This window comes from Chrysoperla carnea, chromosome 1 (genome assembly GCF_905475395.1).
Source record: "Chrysoperla carnea chromosome 1, inChrCarn1.1, whole genome shotgun sequence".
Lineage (NCBI taxonomy): Eukaryota > Metazoa > Arthropoda > Insecta > Neuroptera > Chrysopidae > Chrysoperla > Chrysoperla carnea.
In genome coordinates this window covers 123,443,132-123,465,182 of record NC_058337.1, presented here as the reverse complement: position 1 = coordinate 123,465,182, position 22,051 = coordinate 123,443,132, and the positions used below count along the sequence as shown (strand labels likewise).

At 31.3% G+C, this 22,051-nt stretch overlaps 1 protein-coding gene across 1 annotated transcript in view; it reads left to right on the top strand.

Moving 5' to 3' along the window:
* The first annotated feature begins 977 nt into the window (after positions 1–977).
* Positions 978–22,051, top strand: part of LOC123294155 (sodium-dependent noradrenaline transporter-like) — a 39,303-nt gene continuing 18,229 nt past the window's right edge. The window contains exon 1 of the mRNA XM_044875261.1: positions 978–1,478. Within this exon, the coding sequence (XP_044731196.1) occupies positions 986–1,478 (493 nt within the window). The 5' untranslated portion in view covers positions 978–985. The remainder of the gene's footprint in view (positions 1,479–22,051) is intronic.

Here is a 22,051-nt window from a genome sequence, read left to right as displayed (position 1 = left end):
AATTTTTTAAATCGAAGAATTCGTTACATTGACTTACGCTATATTAAGGTTGCACTGTATTAATTTTTCAATTCTATAATAAAAATAAAATTCAATTCATATGCTGTTATTTTAAACTACCAGCGCTTGGGATAAAATTTTTCAAATATTTTACTCCATTTCAGGTCTATTTGTGTATCCGCGCCAGTCAAATTCTACATTAAATCGCAAAACGCGTAATAATGCCGCTTTTTTTGGTACGTTATTTGGACCCCTTACAGTAGTGATAGCGTTTTGCAGGCAAAAAGAAGTTGTGCTCTGCGTTAGCTTTAATTGATTGAAATTTAAAATACCTTCAAAATGATAGAAGCAACTAACATCAAAAGCTCATACTTTTTGCATTGAACTGCAAATTTTGTAGTTTTTCACGCATTGCGCAGGTAGCACAACTTTTTTTGTTTGCAGAAGGTAGTTATTGGACCCCTTATAGGTTCCAAAATACCAAAAAAGCAATTTGCTTTACATCGCGTTTTGCGATTTTAGTTGTTATTTTTGTAAGATAATGGCGTACTAGTGAAAACCTTTGGTTTTTAAAACGTTTCAAACATATTATTTGTTTTTGTAAAACGAACAATCTGGTTAATACTTAAGAAATTTTAATATTTCTTGGAATTCATGGCTAATTTAATAACTAGAAGTTACTTTTAAAATATAGAGAATCTACGCTTTACAATTAAAATTTTCGTTTCTTTGAATTATCGGAATGATAGATAGTCAGAAACGAGCTGATTAAAATTTCATAATCATCTGTACCAAAATTTGGTTTTTATAGTAAATATTTTTTAGTGTTAGGTAAGACTAAAATATTCTCATAAGGGTATAATAATGACACGTTCAAATAGCTTTTGCAATTTTTTCAAACACTACATCAAAATATTTGACAATTATCTGTTTTATTTTCAGAAAGCAAAAGTGAAATAAAAGAAATCAACATCACTATAAAAAAATGAAAGTTCATCAATCAGCTGCAGCAATTGATAGCAATAGACGTGTGTCATCTACATCATCCTCAGCTGGTGATATTATCGAATCATCCTCATCAACAACAGCAACCACTACTACAACCATACCACAACAGCCAGTAATGATATCTGGTGGTACAATTATATCACCAGGTATTGGTGGTGATAGTACGGGTCCACCACACCATCAGCAGCAACAGCAGCCGCCACCGCCACCTCAACAAACAAATCGTCTGGCATCAATGGTTGTACGAAATGGTCGTGGATCATATGAGAATGTTATAGCTACACCTGAATATATTAAAGAAAATATGATGATTATTACATCGACTTCATCGACAACGACATCACAAACAGATTCACCAGGTATTACAACGTATAGTAAACATCGTATGGCATCGGTGAATAGTGGATCAACATCGACTGGTTTAGACGATGGTTATGGATCATCGTCTAGTACGCCACATGCGATTCCAGGTTAGTGAAATTTTGTTTGATACAAAAAGAAATCGATCATTTTTTCGTGATATGCTAAAGTTTTTCTTAATTCTTATAAAAAGTATTAACGCAACCATGAAGCGTTAAGGGTGTACGAGCGCCAGGACAATTTTGGGGGATTGTCGGATTATTTTAATAAATAAATGACTTCAAAAGTTGGCAAATTTAACATTGGTCTTATGGGACAACGGTAGATGAATGATATGTTTGCATAGATTTCTCCGAAACTAATTTAAAAAAATTAACTATAAGTTAAAACGTTAGTAAATTATTGAAAAAAAAAACTCGTTTCGCTCGACGAATTAAGGATGTAGGAGCCCGGTGATGTTATAACTTAACAATATAAGACGAAAAGTAAGAAAACAATTTTTCGATATCTGGAGTAATTTTCAAAATATCGAAAAATGAAAATATTGTTTAATTACTTAGCTTTCGATATTTCGAAAATCAAAGCAGATATCGAAAAATTTTATTCTTTGCGTCTACATTCATGCAGTTATAACGAAATTGAAACCTGAAATCTAAAATTGCCTTGGTGCTCGTACTACTTTAATTGGTTAGAATCCGAAAAGAATGTGAACCCTTTCTCGAAAATGTATCAAATTAAACCTTTTTAAGGTTATTATTTCACAGTTCGTTACTGTTGCATAATTTTTATTTTAAATGTTACCTCAGTCGAACCTTTAATCATTAAAAATTTACAAACAAATTTTAATGAAATTAAAACCTAATGAGACATATTAAAAATAATTTATTTGTAACAGTAATTCAATTAATAAAAAATTGGATACTGATAAGATTTCAAATTAAAAGATAAACGATAAATCTGGTATTTTCAACCATGGGCGTCGCTTTCAACTATTTATTTCTACGTCTTTTTCTATTCTAGGTTCTATGTAACATTTTTTAATTTTTAAATAGTCCGCGAGACAGTACCTTTATTGTAAAATGAGCACTACATACTTGAAACTCGTGAGTGACTTTCTTTTAGGGAGTCCAACAGAGCTTTTTTCTTTGTCTTTTCAAAAGTGCTGCGTTTTCAAATGAGAACGATAACGTCCTATTTAAGCTATTCGTCAGAAAAAACGTAGCAGAGAATTTGTCGGACACTATGACCACTTGATAACATTAATAATTATTAAACAATAAAATGTTTTGTCCTACTAAAATACTGTACCGATGAGCTTGTCTATCTCCTCGAACATGCCGTACTCAAGTATTTTTGTTTTTCAATACATACATAGTTCACTTCAGCTGAATTGTTTAATAATTATTTATGTTATCAAGTGGTAACAGTGTCCGGCAAATTTCCTGCTGCGTTTTTTCACACCAATAGTTTTCATTCTCATTTTAAAACGTAACACTTTCGGAAAAATTCGTTGAGAGAAAGATTGGTAGATTCGCCAAGAAGAATCCTTACACGAAATTTCGAGTATGTAGTAATCTATACATATAAAATGCTTTGTCCTGATTTAGGCATCCGATAAGAAAGGATTTTCCGGAATTCTATGGGGGGTGAAAATGAAGACAAAGTTTTTATGGGACAACGAGATTCCTTGGTCCAATCTACTTCAAATTTTGTATATATATTCTTGAACAGAATTGATGGAAGCATTTATATACATTTAAAATTCAAGTTACCTAGCGAAGTCATTAACAAAAAGGGTGCTGACCCATAAAAATTATTTTTTTTTAATCACACAATTTCATAAAATTTATTATTCGTAAATATTTCTGTAAATGTTAGTTATACAGAAAAAATGATGAGAGGATAAATTCTTGTTTAAATGATTTTCTACAACTTTAATAATCATCAAAATTTCCAGTTTCTAATATTAACAGGCAAATTTAACGATTTATTTTCCGAGACTTGTTAGTCTTTTCAGCATATCTTGATGTTATTACGGCATATTAATTCATGGCCAAGGCAATGAAACGCAGAGTATGTTGAAAATTTTGATTTTCATTTTTTAGAGCGAAGAAAATATAATTTTTGCGTGAATTTTATAACCTTGTTAGCACCCAAGAAAACGCTGCCTATGTTTATAACATAAACACGTAATTAAATAAGTTTGTTTAAATATATGTAGGTATCCTTAACCCAACACAACACAAATTATATTTATCCTGATCTACACGTGGTGTATTTTCCTTGTCGGTAAGTTTCCAGTTCGTTAACTCTTATCAAAGATGTAAATGACCATTTTCACACATCGCGCCACATCACAAACTAATATATACATATATACAAAAACCACATAATACCATCCAAATACATACATTGACATAAAAATTGTAGAACACGTAAGGTATGGACAGGCAAATTGGATGTATTAAGGACGATCCTCAAAAAATGAGTGGATGAAAATTTTTGATGATTTTCATTTCTAATTTTGAAGGTAGAATCTGTTAGAATTTGAGAAAATTATACGAAGGTTAGAGACGGTTAGGTTAGAGTGGCTGTCCGAGGGTGGGACACACTCAGACCATAGGGTCTGTTGTGATACCGAAAAAGGGTTGGTCCATCCCCAGTCACTATTCCATTAACCATTTGAATCTGTTTAAGAACAGCAGGAGAGCTTTAACGTCGACGGACTTCAGGTCGGAGAGGGCGTCAAAGAGAGGCTGGCTCAAATATGTCCATCTCCTCATGACAAGAGTTGGGCAGTGACAGAGAAGATGAGACATTGTCTCCTCTCCCTCACCACTGGGACAGCTCCTGCAGTAGTCGTGATACACTGAGAGGCCCAAATTATACGAAAATTAATAGTAAAATTTTTCGATATATACAATAGTTTTTGAAAAAACGAGTCCTAAAGATTTAGTGGAAATTACTTATAAATGAAATCACACACAAATGCCTTTTATTTATTCATTTTAAATTTATTTTATGGAAAAAAGAGTGCCGCTAGTTAAACTAACGAATACATAAATTCTTCTTTGGTGTTCCAAACAACAGTTTAAAAGATCAAAACTTTGTCCATCATTTGCAACAAATCTTAATAAATTCTGATATATAAAAAAATCAAAATTTTGTTCTTGAAAAATGCGAAGTAATACTTTTCGACAATGGATATCGAAATAGAATTATAACTATAATAACTTTAGCTATAATAGGCTTTAGAATGTAATAAATAGGTACTATCATATATTTAAAAGCAGTGATATATCGATTCTTGCTTTCGTTTTAAATATCAGCTGACTCGAAATAAATATTTTTTCGCATATTAATACCTACTTAGAAAAATTTATTACTTATATACATATAGCTTTTTGTATAATTTCAATTTCCTGTTTTTTTTTTAATGTCTGAAAAATATAATTATTTTTACAGTGCATAAATTTAAATAAACCAATATTTAAAAAAAAAACTTATATCTTCTTATATTTTCATAAAAAGTTTCAATTTAATTTAATAAACAAAAATGTATTAACTAAGTATATCTTAGGTTAGGTTAGGTTAAAGTGGCTGTCCTGGGGTGGGACAAACTTCGACCATAGGTCCATTGTGATACCGAAAGGGGGTTGGCCCATCTCCGGCCACTACTTCATAAACCATTTAGAGCTGTTTAAGAACAGCAGGAGAGCTTTGACGTCTACGGACTCCAGGTCGGATAGGTCGTCAAAGATAGGCTGGCTCAAGTCCATCTCCTGATGACAAGAGCTGGGCAGTGACAGAGAAGATGAGACATTGTCTCCTCCTCCTCACCACTGTGACAGCTCCTGCAGTAGTCGTGATACACTGCCACGCTCAGGCGTTCGTTCAGCATGCCTGCCGCCCAACCAGTGTTCTGTAATAGCCGCAACAACTTTGCGAACAGAGGCCCTTGAAAGTGATATAAGATCTTCGCTTGCGATTGTACTCAGACCATATCTATCTTGTAGTACCACACGTACGTTCCTCCCTCCATCTAATATTGGCCCTTTTTAGGATACCCTCTTTGAGGAGCAACTTGCAGTTCGCAAATGGAGCTCCCGGATATTTATTGATACTAACCTAACCTAACCTAAGTATATCTTAAGGACGTCAACCATATTAGTAGAGAAATAAAAAAAAAAGTAGCATTATACAAAAATTTAAATGATTTTGAAGAAAAAAATGGTTGGCTTTTGGTTGAATAAAAAAAAATACACTTTGGACGAACTAATTTAAAGTTTAAACAAATATCCATCTGTCAAAGTTCTTAAAACCCATCGAAAAAATGATGGTTGCATCTTCGTGAACAATATCTCTCATCGTCATTGAAAATATTAAATACCCCTTCGAAATGCTTACTGCAACTCTAATGACAGTAAATGATTTTAGCCTTGCTTGTACATAATACTTCTCATACACTTATAAATCTCAGATCCTTAAAACTTGGACGGAAATCATTTTCAACTATACCTTGACGGTACTGACAAAGAACTGTTCACTCCAAAAAAATCAGAGATCATTCTAGAATGGGTCGAGTGGATCACGGTGAATACCGTCATATAAGATGGCACTGAATAGTTTTTGAGATACGGACTAAAATCGATCAAAATATTGCGATATCTCAGAAACTCTGCATCCAATCATTAAATTAACCTGATTTTTATACTTTTTGGATCAAAATTAGTCAATTGTTTGTTTTCACTTGTTGTATGTACTAAGTTAAGACAAACCCTGTGTATGAAGGGGCTGAACGTGGGACTGAAGGGTGCTTGAAGCACAAACTCATTTCTCACCATGCTCAAAACTTCCTAAGGCCGCCCTGACAATGATAGTTTTTCTCTCAAAAAACAATATTTTAACTATAATTAGATAAAATATAAAACGTTATATATTCTCAACCAGCACTGAAAAGAAATCGATGATCATATAATTAAATTTTTATCTAGAAAATTGTTTATAAATATATAACATCTCCGTGTTGACAGTCCATACTCTGTCATACACACATAAACCATCGTCGATTATAACATTATATTTCAACTCCATCGTAGTTTAATAATTTTATGGATATTTTTTATTATTCATATAAATAAATAATATAATTTCATTATCCAACCAATATTTATTTTTATCTCACTAGATAACTAATTCAATAAAATTTTATGTATTTTATATTTATAAATGCATATAAATATATACATAGTGTTTGCTTATGATTTTACATTTGTAAAAGAAAATGTAATAGAGTGAATATAAATCGGGATTTAATTTTGGTCGATTTCTGTGGGTAATGATTAAAAACTAAACACGATCCGTTTTCTAAACAAGTGTTTTCAATTCTATAAAGGATAAACAAGAACAACGTAATGTAGGAAACAAATTTTTGGAACGAAAGATATTGAAATTTATCGACTATAAATAAGGAAATATAAACTAATCCCTGCTTCTTCAGCGTTAAAACTTACATTTAAATGCTTGTTATCTTTAATCTTTCGGTAATCTTTAGTCGCGTGGTACGGGATTTGCTCACGGGTTCTGCACATGAATTAAAAATAGTTTGATTACGTGATTATTGAAGATGTTTGAGACTGAAAACTTAGACTAGCGAAATAATATAAATAATTAAATTTATTTTAACTAATTTCACCATATTTCTATCACAAGTTTTTTTAATTTACTCAGTTCGGCTTAAGTTCAACTAACAAAGCTACACGAACAGGCCCAACAATTTTCGAAGTTGTCTCTTTGCTCACACCTTTATTCTCGTGATAAGAGAAATTCTCATAATTTCTGAAGGACTTAAAACAAAATATTTTTAAAAATTGTATATTTATTAAAAAAAATTGAAAAGATTTAAATCGAGCGTTAGCTAAATACTCATAACGCCAGTGCTTACGGTTTAAGCCAACTTATTCTGTTCATAGGTATTCGGTGTTTCTAATCAGTCCTATCCATTCAATTTAACAATAAATCATAATCCAATTTTTGATATTTAAATGCAAATTTTTATGAATCATAAAAGGTAATAGCTTTCACAATAGGTCATCTAAATAGTGTAGGTACCTACAATTTTTAACTGGCTTCAAAAAAAGAGGAGGCTTCGTGTTTGACTGTATTTTTTAGTATATTCAACGATTTCTTTACCAATTGTGGACCAAATTTGAAAAATTATTGTTTGAAAGATGTATATGCATGGCTCAAGAAAGTCAAAAATATTTTTAAAATTAATTATCCAATTATTAATTTTCTTTTGATCAACTACGCTTTAAAGTAACCCCTTACAAGGAAATTCTTGAATATAGTATTTACTTTACAATTATTTTTTTCTTTTTTGTGTCCATTTTTTGAAAAAAATTGTTATATTTTTTGTAATATCTCAAAAGTAAAGTAAATCTATAATGAAATACTTCTTCTTTGCGCTTCCACCATTATAGCAGATTAAATATATAAAGAATAATTACGTATTCAAGTTTAAATCAATTTAACTTTGGATGTTACATAAACTGCAAATATTTTAAATTTCTGGTTATTAAAAAAAAAAGTTTATACGGATTAAATAACAAAAATTTTTTTAAAAATAAAGTGCAATGGATAAACCATACGCTTTTAAAGTTTAAACATTGAGACCGTGGGACAGAAAGGGTGCTTTGTTAAATGATTAATATTTACTTAAAGAATCGTAAGTGACTTCCTTTTGGCAAGTCTACCAAACTTCTCTCTACGACTTTTTCGAAATTGCTGCATTTTCAAGTGGTCATGATAACATCATACTTACGCTATTAATCTGAACAAACGCAGCAGGGAATTTGTCGGACATTATGACCTCTTGATAACATTAGCAATTATTTTCGGTAACGTTACGATCATGCAATCTCATGATGGCCAAGGAATTAGGAGGCCGTTAAATGACCTTAAAACATGAAAGCGATGAGATTTACAGAATTGATGATTCTTCAACTCAGAGAACGCAGTTAGTTGCCTTGGTTATTTTTTACCACACTGGAAAGAAAATTCTTGAAGAGAAAGGTATAATTTAGAGAGATTATTTTGATGAATGCCAAAATGAGACTGTTTATGGGACTATTTGAAAACAATTGTGTACATCGATTTTTGGAGGAACTTGCCTTAACTAAGAGTTACATAGGCGATATTCCGGTCGCTACTCGTGAGAAAATTCATGGAAATTTCAATAATTAATTGCTAGGATAATGATTGGAAATACTTGCACGATGTTATTTTCAATAATAAACAAACACATGAAACTAGGAGAAATAGAAATTAGCAAATTACCTGTCAATTTTGGTTTTTGCGTTGCAAATGACAGTAAGTTATTACTTTTTTTTTTCACAACTGCTCCTGGCGTTAGATATGTTATTTCATTCTCACCCTACCTGGTAAATAACTAACTATTTTTTGAGTACTTTAGTTTATTTTTTAGTTGAATAGGTTTATGGCATAATACTTTAAAATATTTTATTCATCAACAATTTCAATCATTGATTGATATTTGTTTGGTGATAAAACACATTTTCAACGATAAAACATACATTTAAATAAAAACATTTATTTACTCTATTTTTTTTTCCATTTTCATTTACTTTCGAATAAATTTTTTTCAACACATCAAAATAAAATTTTTTTTAATCAATTTTAAACTGACATTTAATAAATATTAACAATAATAAAAAAAATATATATGAAAATTGTCATTTGACAAATATGTTCATTTTTATCAGATTTTCGACACATGGGATTATTATTTTTGTTTCTTTTTATTCGTAAATTCAAAACTAAATACCAATATTTGAAAATCTGTCGTAATCCATGCATAACAAGATGTGAATGGGTAACACAATGAAAAGTATTAAAGCTCATTATGAAGCTCATAATATAAATCGATACGACATCTCTTAAATGTAAATATCTGGATGACCGAGCTTTGCTCGGTATTCTTAAAAAGACACAAATTTTATCACTAATAGAAGACCGTTTTAAATGTCTCCACACAAATAACAATTTGAATCATTAACTACGATATACACCAATAGATGTCAGGAAGAGTTATAATTTGCATTGCCGGTTTCAGTTTTTTATGAAAAAACGAATAAAACGACGTTTGTTTAAAATGAAACCTTGTTAGATCGACTTATCGCCCCAAAAAACCCCTACATACTCATTTTCATGAAAATCGTTGGAGCCATTTCCAAGATCGTTGATATATTATATATATATATATATATATATATATATAAGAATTGCTCGTTTAAATATATAAGATATATTTATTATATTGGTTATAGTGGGTTTATCAAATGAAATATGGAATAATTTATGGTATTCTTGTATAAAAAGAAGCAGAATTTATCTTCGGGATGAAATGTAACTTGTTTAAAATTTTCAGAGACCGTAATTTTAGCATTCCAATCACTCAAAAAGTCCATTTGATCACATATCCGCTATTTTAGATATTCAAAACTAAAGACCATGAAAATAGATTTTTTTTAACATATCGTGCCGTCTTTGACTAAAAGATGCTTTGACACTAATTTTATTATCGTAATGAGTCGAAATATTTGATAACTAATATTTCGATTAAAAGTTCTAACAATCTAACGCCTTTCAACTTAGTGTTTATTTAAATTTGCTTTTAATAGGTATCCAGACATTTTCTTTGTGACAACCATTCCCAATTTTAATCTTTTTTATGACTTTTAGTCAAAAAATGGCAATTTTAATGAAAAAATTTATTTCTAGATTAAAACACATTTTATTTTTGATAATTCTACTTATTCTTCGAAATTCAGCTCTTTTTACCCGACTGTCAGGGAGTGGTTATATTTTTCGTGGATATCTTGAATGAACTTATGTATGTATTCGAAGAAAAAACATTTTCTAGCAAACTGATTTTTTACTTAATTATTTAATTTATTGAAGAGAGTTTTTAATTTGAGGAAATCTATTATTATTGTTTCGAAGAAAATTATATAACACTTTAATTTCAAGAATTAAGTAATATGATAATGCTTAAATTGGAAATATTACAAACAATTTTAATACTTATAAAAGCTCTCTACAATAATAGCAAATAAAAAGAATTCTTGAAATTAAAGTATTATTTTATTTTCATCAAAACAATCATTATTTTTAATTAATTATTATTATATCGTGTTCAAGTGCTCGTTCGTTCAATTTCAATGCATCCTCACATACTACATCATTTATCTAATTACATTAACACTTTGTGCTTTTGTGGTTATACCACCAAAGTTCTGTATATTTACCAAATCATTAGTGCTTTCCCTTGATCAGCGTAGATGATGAGTAATGACTTCCCATTTATAAAAACGAAGTTTACCTCAATGTGGAAATAGTGCGAAAACTGAAACATTCTATATACTCAAAATCAAAAACTGTTTATATTTAAAATTTTACACCTGGATTTAATTGGAAAAATTGACAACCGATAAAAATATAGTAAAATTCGTTTCTTCGAGAACATTTGTTAAAAATATGACTATCAAGTATAGATATTCAGTTTGATTCTAATGTAGATAAATAATTTATTTTCTTCTTTTACTTTACTTGAGACACAGCCACAACTTAATACAGTGTTAATGTAGCGTTATACTGAAATTAATAAATTATTTCTTATTAAAAAATTTTCTATACTTAACTCGACTAAACATTTTCAACACCTTCAACAACTTTAACATGGATATTTTTTTCCTAAAACACTTCGTTAAATAAATTTTAATTTGATTAAAATTTAAAAAACGACACTGTTTATATGTTAAATCTTAAATATTATTACTCCAGCAAGTTTTTTTCTGTCTTGTTTTGTTGTTTTTAACCACGGGTACAGAGTAGCCACGGATTGCGGTAACTGCAGGAGCAGAATTCCACAAGGATCGAACTAGTTATGTATAATTGAAAGAAACCTTTTGATGATTGCGTACAATAAAAGTATTGTAAAAATTTATATCGTATTTAACGATTTTCACTATATATACTTAGGTATATATTTATCATTCGGGTAATAGAATCAAAATTTTACAATCGTATATTTTCATAAAGTATTTATTGGACTGAAATGTTTAGAATTATTATATTTTAGTGATTGATGATAACATTAAAAACAATGCGACGTACAGATTTCGATATTTCATATCAATAAATTGAGGCGGTTTTACGCGCTGCATTTATTATTTGTTTATTAGATATTTCAAACCATTATCAATGAAAGCGCATTTTATTCATTTTAAAATATTCAAAATAATATTATAAATAATTACCATATATTTCCTGTGTATACGTCGTATCTGGTCATAAAAATTGTCTTCCTGAATGGAACAGTCTTTAAAAATTTATAGTTCAAATAAGGCGGCTGTCAAGTAGATGAATACCATCTCAAAATTGAGGAAATTAAGTGTCTTTAAATATAGACTTTAACGGTTTCACAATCTTTCTTGTGAAACGATTGAGAAATTCAGTAGTACGTCTTGCCACGACCATGCTCCTTTTTTGCCATTTTTAGCCTTAATCAACTGGATCATACGTGCCTTAGTCACGTTATTCACCTTATCAGTAAACCGCCCCGGCTTCGCATAGGTGCAATGCTGATACTAAATACACTACAGAATGTCTTTATATACAAAAATATGTTTATTTACGACAACACATGTTTTGGATGTATTATACATATAAACCTTCCCCTTGAATCATTCTATCTATTTAAAAAATCGCATCAAATTCCGTGGCGCAGTTTTAAAGATCTAAGCATACATAGGGGTTAGAGACAGACAGCGGGAAATGACTTTGTGATTATTTCTATAAAACATTCTATATCAAAAATAGATATCTCATTATTATGAGTTTAATTATTATTAAATAATAAAGAAAATTAATTTGAAAAGTTTTAACTAAAACCAAAAACCGTTTAATATAATTTGTTGTAAGTATTATGATGGAATGATATGTATGAAGAGGAAAGTAGGATGTTTAGTAAATGAATATAACTCTGAATATCTATATCGTTTATATAGATATTGTAAAATGCTTCTATTACATGGCTAGATACAGAGGCGTAATAATTTAGAATGTGATTGAATGTGCTTCTGCTTTGATTTTCAAAATATCGTGTAGGTAAGAATGCAAATTATTGCAACCCGTTGATATTGAAATTTGTACAGTTATTCAAATGTATGACAATCTAGTTCATATAATTTCTTAAGAGGGGGGGGGGATAAAAATGAACAGCAAGTCTTGAAACTCTCAATAGTCAAAGAATAGGAAAACCAAACAGGTTAAGGGAAAGAAAGCTCAGCAGATGAATCTGCCAAAGATATTTCTTCTCCATTATCTGGTCGGGAAACATTGAGAATGGCAGTATATCTAGTAATTATAGACAGACCTATAGCTGAACTCCAAAAAAGGCGATAAGAAGTTCAAAAAAAAAGAAAAAGTATGTTAGTAACGATTCTTATTTAATCCCCGAATAACCAAGCAACTTTAAAGGCTCTAAGAGATAAAGAACTTAAATCTAAAAAACTAAAAAGAGATCCTTCATTGATAGATTTTTATTACAAGGGAAGCTTATTTTTAAAACTTGTTAGATCCGCAAAATTCCTTAATCCACTTGTATCGTAGGTGTTGCAACTTTCCCAAAAGAAACTATTGAAGTTTCAACATTTTCCGGCTTATTAATTCACCTATTTGGTATCCAAATCAGGTTTAGTTTATAGCAAACATGTCCCTGATTTTACATCTATACAAATAAATAACTATTATTACATATAGAGAAGCGTATGTATGGTATGATATAAACTAAAATCAGTAGGTAAATGTATTATAGTTAATAAAACACATCATGTTTAATAGTTAGTTGAAAATAGTTAAATTAGCTCATCAAAATAGCTTATAAGCTTCATAATTTGTGAAAATTATTATACATTATAATAATAATTGAATAATATTATGAAAAGACAAGAATAAATGACTTATAATTATTATTTTCCATGCATGAGTGTTCATTTAACAGTTAACATAATAGTACACTCATGTTTTAAGTAAGTACTACAACAGGTATCGCATACCTCGTTCACTTTAAGAACTATCTTGCAAGCCTTCAAAAATATGAATTAATTTCCTTAAAAAAGTTTTTAGATTTACTAATAAAAAATATTCGATATTCACTATTAAAAATATCGACAAATTTTTTTCGAATTACTTAAGGTATTTCCAGTATGAATGCACTTGTCGACAAATTTGGCCTGTTGTTTTTCACTGACTCAAATTAATGCTAGCTGTGAAATCCCAAATTTGCAAAATTTTGTCTTTTAGATCGCGAAGATAATCAGCTGCAAAGTTCGCGGTCTCCCAATTCAAAGCATATAAAACTCACTGTCTTACCAGCTATTTTTTACGATATTAAAAAATTATCTCGACAAAATAGAAAGAAAAAAGGATTAGAGTTAAAATAATTGTTTTTATACCATGCATATATGTAATATGCAAGGTATACTAAGTTTAGTCCACAAAATTTGCTATAGGTGTTCATAGAATCACCTAATTAGTCCATTTCCGGTTGTCCGTCCGTCCGTCCGTCCGCCCGTCTGTGGACACGATAACTCAAAAACGAAAAAAGATATCGAGCTGAAATTTATACAGCGTACTCAGGACGTAAAAAGTGAGGTCGAGTTCGTAAATGAGCATCATAGGTCAATTGGGTCTTGGTCCGTAGGATCCATCTTGTAAACCGTTAGAGATAAAACAAAAGCTTAAATGTAAAAAATGTTCCTTATCAAAAAAGGAACAACTTTTGCTTGAAACATTTTTTTGTTTCATCACTGTTTACCCGTGAGGGCGCCAATTAGGCGGAAATTTTATAGTATGTACCATACTTGAATATCAGTTATGTATGTGTCACATGTATGTATGTGTTATGTGATAAACAAATCAACACTGACTATGCATGGTATTTCAACAATTAATTCAGTCAATTGTTTGTTTTCACTTGTTATAGCATAAAATATAATTAAAAAAATTCTCTTTTCGAGATATTAAGTACAGGCTGACTTTCAGCACTACTTTTTGCAATGATTCTTGATGACATCATAATATAAAGTAGTCGAAAATTTGTAACCAATTAGAGAAATTGAAGAATACATTTTTAAAATTTCATAAAATGAAAAAACTTTATTTTAATATTTATTGTTTCATGATAACCAAAAGGATTTGTCTTCAGCATAGTAACCATCTGTTGTAATATATTCCAGCAAAAAAAATGACATTTAGAAAAAATTAAATAACTTTTAAAATTATTAACATAAATTATTACGGAACATACAAACAAGGATTATAATTTTTCTTTTAGTAAAATGAAATCTCTACCTGTATATATTATTATATTTTCAAAAAATGGGTTAAAAGGATAAAAATATAGGTACAAGCACAGCATATAGTTTCTTTTTTATATTTAACACCTTCCAATCTAATAAAAATAACTAGATTTTTGTTTGTTAATGAATGTTAATAAATCGATGAACCGATAATAACAATTCACTAATATGCAATATTTGATATATCGTTGCAATGCCTAAAAATTAAATAGCTAACTCTTCATCCACAATCCTTGGCAAGTATTTTCACTAAAGTTAACCAAAGTGAAGTACTCACCTCCACACTCTCGTCTTACTTCGCAATTATCTCATTGCTGATGGCAATGTCTGTGTGTCTCGTTTGACTTTTAACACGAGTCAAATAACGACCTTTCTAGCGAAGTCGGACAACACGGGACGAGGACAGGCGAAATACCATAAGTCATCTCTATATTCTCATTCCTCGCCCAACTTTGCGCTACTCCGCGAAAGTTTTAAGGACGCGTTATAAGAAATGTTTGAGGCTAAGCACAGCTACGGAAATATTTCAGTTTTGGCTAAAATTAGGGAACATATGCAGGATTCACTATTTGCAGACTTTCTTCACTTATAAGGACCTTGTTTGAACATTTTACCTTGAGCATATGTGCTCTTTATGTCTTGTTAGAAAACTTTTTATATAAGAAAACTCTCGGAAGCAAAGCGTCCGCTTTTCTATCTGTTTGATTTGACGATCTTCCTGTTACCATAACAAAAAAAGGAGCTTGTGGCCGACTATATAAAAAGTCATCCAACAAGACAAAAAAATTTCTAAAAACTCGCAATCGAATCAGCTTTATCATGGTGACTTATGATTTGAAAACTTATATTTTTATATCTCTCAATCCGTGTAAATTAGTGAAGAAACATTTTGTTAATTGCACGTTCTTTAGTATAATTAGTATGTAAATAATATGTATTTAACATGCAAATATTATTAATTTCACCTTTTAAGTACAATATTATTTATAAATTATTTATTTTTGCATGAAATATTTAACGGTAATGTCGAGTGTCATTGACTTACTCCTAAATATCTTGTACATAAAAGGTTTACCATTTAAAATGATAGAACTTTAAACTTAAACAATGTTTGTTTAACTTTAAACTTTAAACAAGTTCTGTATGAGATATCTATCTTTTTTTCTCACCTCCGGGTGGAAAGTGTAAATTTTCGTACTGCCGTGCTTAGCGAAGTTGTCGCTTTTCACATCTTGCGATCAGAAAAATAGTATACAAGCCACGAGAGCAAGATAAGAAAGTCTCAGATCTCATGTCCATTGTCGCTCGAGCGTTGCAAACATGATATCTTTCTTTACTTTAGCTATCTAGATGTATTACATATACTATTTATTTGAATTATTGTCAAATATCAATCGCCGCTTCGCGGTATTTCTTGATATTGGGGGGAATCTTATAATTTGATTAATTTTAAATTTTTTTTCAGTAAGCCATGACAAATTTTAAATAACAATTGAATGGCCATCGTTTATTTTCAAATTTTAGAGGAGTAGGTAAAGTTTTGTACGATATACGTGTCATAACGCATTATTAACGTACTTCTGCGATTGTCTGACTCGTGTTACGCACTCGTTGTGCAAGTTTCGAAGGCGTACGTTAATAATGCTGTTAGGCCACTAGTATCGTAAATAGCTATAAATCAACTAGTTCGATATTCAAACAGTACTTGATCGAATGCCTTATCGAATCTTTCAATTCAATTTATTCATTCTTTCTTTAAACAATACAAACATTGGACAGAACATATCATAAAACGAGATAGGAAAAATGAAAGGAAAGGACAAGTATGCAGCTATGGTTGGCTTAGTGAGGAACTTTGCAATCTTATTTTAGTTAGAACAAGTACATTAGTTCTTAAGCTTTTCAGACGAATAATCGAAAAATTGTATTTTTTACAAACTAATACGTCTCTTCCAGCGAATTTTAATAAAAGTTAAAGTAAATACTTCAAATAAAAGACTGTCTCTTTTTAAATGAAAACCCTTTTTATTTCTATGAACAAAACATATTAAATATATGAAATGGACATGTAATAAATGATTACCTATTATTCAATGTCTGGACATGTCTAATATTACAGAATATAGTATTTTACTAAACAACAATTTACCCATTTAAAATGGGAAAATTTATTCAAACGTGGGTACAAAGTTGCTCTATAAATTTCATACGACATTAACGACTGTTTATTGAGGTATTAATACTAAAATTTATATATCAGATCTGTACAGTTACATGTTAGCAAAGGTATTCTAGGACCATAACAATAATCATTAGCATTATTATTATTATAACTGTAAACACTAAGTGCTTAAATAATATGGACAAAAAGGGTATTAAAATTAATTAAGACTATTTACAACACAGATATGACATTTATTTACTTTCTCTTGTTTAATGAGAGAAATATCGAAAAACATGGTGTTAGAGATAATTCATATCTTTGATCATGGTATAATTCTAGTTTTTTTTATATTTTTAGTAGTTATTCGAAATAAATTAATGAAATAATATTTTGAGGAGGTCCTGTTGTAAAGTGAAGAATAATCAGTGTCGGATTAAACCAGGGCGGAGTTCGCAGCAATTTAGCAAGCAACTATTTCAACCACTATTTTTTAACCTTCGTTAATCCACTTCCTGTTCTTTCTATCGGCGCAAACTTTTTTGCTCTGGGTTCGCGAGTTTTTGCCTGTTGTAACATTTGCTACTCTTGCTGTATTGCAAATCCGCTAAAGAGAATAATGGTACATGATTAAAAGAAGTTCTATCGAGATGGCAGGTAAATCAAACATCTACGAATATTTTCAATTTTTAACAGCCATAAGCATATAAAAAATGAGGTTTAACCTCCGTTTCTTAGACCACGCCCAGGGCCGGATTTAAATTTCTGCCGCCCTGGGGCACTTTAGAAAATGCCGCCCTATGACTGAAATTTTATTTTAATAGTTTTGATATCTTATTTTAAAAAAATTAGAATAACTAATTAATTGCAGAAAATTTATTATATATTACATATTATTTATTACTGTTCTTTGAAATTAAAATTAATTAGTGTTATTGGATAATTCTCCAATTTTAGGAAAATTCATTGATCAATTAAAGTTTCTGTTATCAAAAAGACATACATAATTTGAAAATATTTTTAATTCTTCAAAAAAACTATATTAATTTATCAATTCCAGGAAATAAAAATATCAAATTTTATTTTTGCAAACCTTTATGGAAATAAATTAATTAAACTATTTTAATAGTTTTTACTTAAATTTCCTATATTATAATATATAAAATTTTGATTTGATACGTAATGCATAAATTATATTTCTTGAAAAATAAAATGTTTATTTAAAAGAATTATTTAATTATATATTGTATAGAAAATATTTTCTAACATTCCAAATTTTGCCGCCCTAGAAAATTTGCCGCCCTGGGCACTAGCCCCGACCGCCCCTAGTGTAAATCCACCACTGACCACGCCTATGGCAGAGGCCACTCACATCATTATTTTCAATCTTTATTTATTTCTTAAACTACATCTGAATATATAATTAATTTTATGATGTGGGTGGAGTCGGTAACTTCGTTCTTATCCAAGCGACGACAATTTGATCATTTTATCGCCCCATTTACTTTTTTGTTCACTCAAATTATGTTCACGTAAATATATACCCAAATTTTAACAATGGTCATTTTTGACATCTATTAGGTAGCATCGATGAATATTTGAAGAAATTTTTTCAAAATTCCATCATCAGTACAAAAACAATAACTCCATTTCCTTTGGAAATACGCAAGGTATCTTTTATTTGAGGCTAGACTATAGACTAATCGTTTATAACTTATGACATCAACAAAAATTAATTTTTAAGTTATTTTCCTATTCTACGTGATTTAAGGCGACTAAAAATCAATAATAACTATATAATAAGGTTGATTTGGAATAATTTCAGTGACTCAACGGAATAAAAAATAAGGTTGGCTCCACTGGCAGCCCTGATGCTTAGGCACTCCTTACTGATCTTACAACAAAGTAACTAATTGAATTTTGAAGAATTTTGACTAAAACTACGTTAAACCATTTTCGGCCCTTAGAGCTCTGTTGGATGTACCACAGCTTTCTCTGACCATCAAATGAGGTCTGCATACAGACTACACTGTATAGGACAGTTGAAAAGATGGAATAGTGACCTGTCCAAACTTTTCAAAGCTGTTGGCTCTTAAAAACGACCCACAGGACAAAATCAGAACCCTACCGATGGAAGAGCAACTCTACAAGATATGCCTTCCAACGAGAGAGGACTGGAAGGTCAGCGGAGGACCAAGTCATGGCCAAATTTGGTTCACAGACGGCTCCAAAACCGCAGAGGGTGTTGGCGCGGGGTTTTGCGGTCCAAGAAGGGCTAATGACACATCCATCAAGTTGGACAGTTAAAATACTGTATTCCACGCAGAGCTGGTAGCCATCATGAGATGTGCTGACCTCCTCTAATTGGCCAATTTGAAGGATGATGTGATTAGTATCTGCACAGACATTCAAACAGCACTCAAAGCGCTCAAACTGTACAGTGTCATCGCAACTCGTCAAGGAGACTAGAAACAGTCTAAACAACCTGGCGAGGCACAATAAAGTCAATATTACCTGGATCCCCGGACACTCTGGTTGGAACGGTAATGAGAGAGCAGACAAGCTGGCCAAACTGGGAACCACCATGTCTCCCACTCAAGAAAAGCTTGCGAGGATGCCATACCAAGAAGGTCTTAACAGATTAGGAGATAATCTGAAAAACCAACAATTAAAGGCATGGACCAGCTACGAGGGAGGGCGAATCACCAAAAGCCTATTGGGTGAAGGAAACTCGCTCGGTAACAGAACCGAGGAGATCTTGAAACTAAACAGAGTTGATATTAGAGTCATCATAGAGTTACTCACAGGGCATGATAACCTGAACAAGTTCCAACATCAGATTGGAAAAAGACAATCTCCCGCGTGTGACAGATGCGGAGAAAATTCAGAAGAAACATCGATCCACTTTCTCTGTTACTGCCTGGCGCTCATACAGCAGCGAAGGAAATGGTTTGGTCCGGCCATAGTCGAACCAGAAGAAATTAGGAAACTCAGCGCTAGACAAATCCTGGGTTTCAGTACATCAGTTGGTTATAATAGCCACTGAAAAGCGTAGCGGGGATAGAGTACAAGGGTGTATTTGGCTAGGTGCTCTGAACCATTGCTTCGAGGCCTGATGCTCGAGCATGGCCCGCTAACCTCCATACCTATACCCATACGTTAAACCATTTTGTCAAAGTTATCAACGTAAAAATTTCGTAAAAATTTCGAACTTCATCATAAAATCTAAATCATATAATACATAAAACACTAGGTTCTATAGTGTTCGCTTCTTCACCATCATCACCAACAACTGAACACACAAAGAAGGTGTTTTTACTAGACAACACGTCGTCTATATAAATACATTGGTATGCAGATATTCGATTGGCATTCCACACAGAAAACCAAGGGTATTTCTTATTATATAATACCAATACTATATTATATGGTACACACCAATCTATAGTAAATACGTTTTTGTGAAATATCCTCATCCACAGAGTATGGATACTGGATATGGTTAAGACATTAACCGAATAAGTGATATGAAATCATCGTACTAAACGTATAATACATATATAGAGTGATTTCAAAGAAATTATACGAAAAAAAACGAAAATATGTTTAAAATCAAACCTTAACAGGTTAAACGATTTTCCGAATTATTTTTGGCAATTGGACTGTGTAAGCGACAGTCGTGGAGAAGATATAGACATCGAAATGTTTTCGTAAAATTGCACCACCTCTAAACTAATAAAGGAAGTTTTAATTTTGTCTGGAAGTCATACTTAAGCATGGCGAAATAAATTAATTTTCACTAAATAAAAGACTTAAGGATGTACGAGCGTCAGAGAAATTTTTGATAAAAGGCTTGATATTTTTTATATAAAGTTGGACTAAGTCTAAATCAATTCTAAAAATTTAAAGGGGGAGGGGGGGGGGGTTGTTGTTGTAAAAATCAAAAGTTCTAGTACACCTCAAGTCGCTCTGAACAAAATCTTCGCCAAAATTTCTAAAACGTACTTATAAGGTCATATTTATCGAACCCGTCAATTTTTGCTGATAGAAATAACTTTTGTGGTAAAAATTGATTTGATTTTTTTCGGCATTCTACCTATGAAATCAGCAAATCCGTTGCACCTCAATCAAACTTCACCGTTAAATCGTCGAAATATTGTTTCCTTGGAAACAAAGGTTAGGTTAGGTTAGGTAAGGTTAGGTTATAGTGGCTGTCCTGGGATGGACGCTCTTAGACCATAGATTGAGATACAGAAAAGAAGATTGACTCATTTCCGGCCACTAATCCATGAACCATTTGGAGCTGTTTAAGAACAGTAGGAGTGCGTTGATAACAACGAACTTCTGGTCGGTGGAGGTGATCACAAGGAAAGATTGGCTCAAATGAATTCGTTTCCTCTAGGTAAGAGCTGGACAGTAACAGAGAAGCAGGGCCATCGTTTCCTCCCCCTCCCGACTGTGCCCAGCCAGTGTCATTCCTTCCTCCATCAAAAACTGGCCTTTCTTAAGATATCCTCATTCAGGAGCAGCTTGAAGTTCACAAATGTAACTCCTGGATGCCTATTAATGCTTGTATCCGACATCCTTATACCATTTCTAGCAAGCTCATCACCTTCACACTTCCCTGAAATATCCCAGTATCCACATCAGCTTTATATTCATTGGTTTTATCAGCACATTTGAGGACCTACGGCAATCCTGTACTACCTTTAAGGAGGCTAACTAAAATTCTTCGAAAATTAAATTCGGGCAGCAGTAGAACAATTTTATCTCTTCAAATATGCTGAAAATAGTAATTGAATTCTAAAACGCCAAAATAAAATTGAAAATGTAATTCTGACGCGTCAAAAAGTATCCAAAAAAAATTGATATGAGTAACAATCACACAAAACTGCTCTTTATTCAGAGTTTCTCAAACATTCTGCAATTCTTTATTAATATATTTCGCTCTTTTTTCTACGACTCAACACTATCGAATAACATGATTCTTACAACAATTTAAGTAATTGTAAGGTATTTACATGTTGTTTATAAACATCTTGTAGATAGGGAGGTACATACACAAAAGACTCAAATA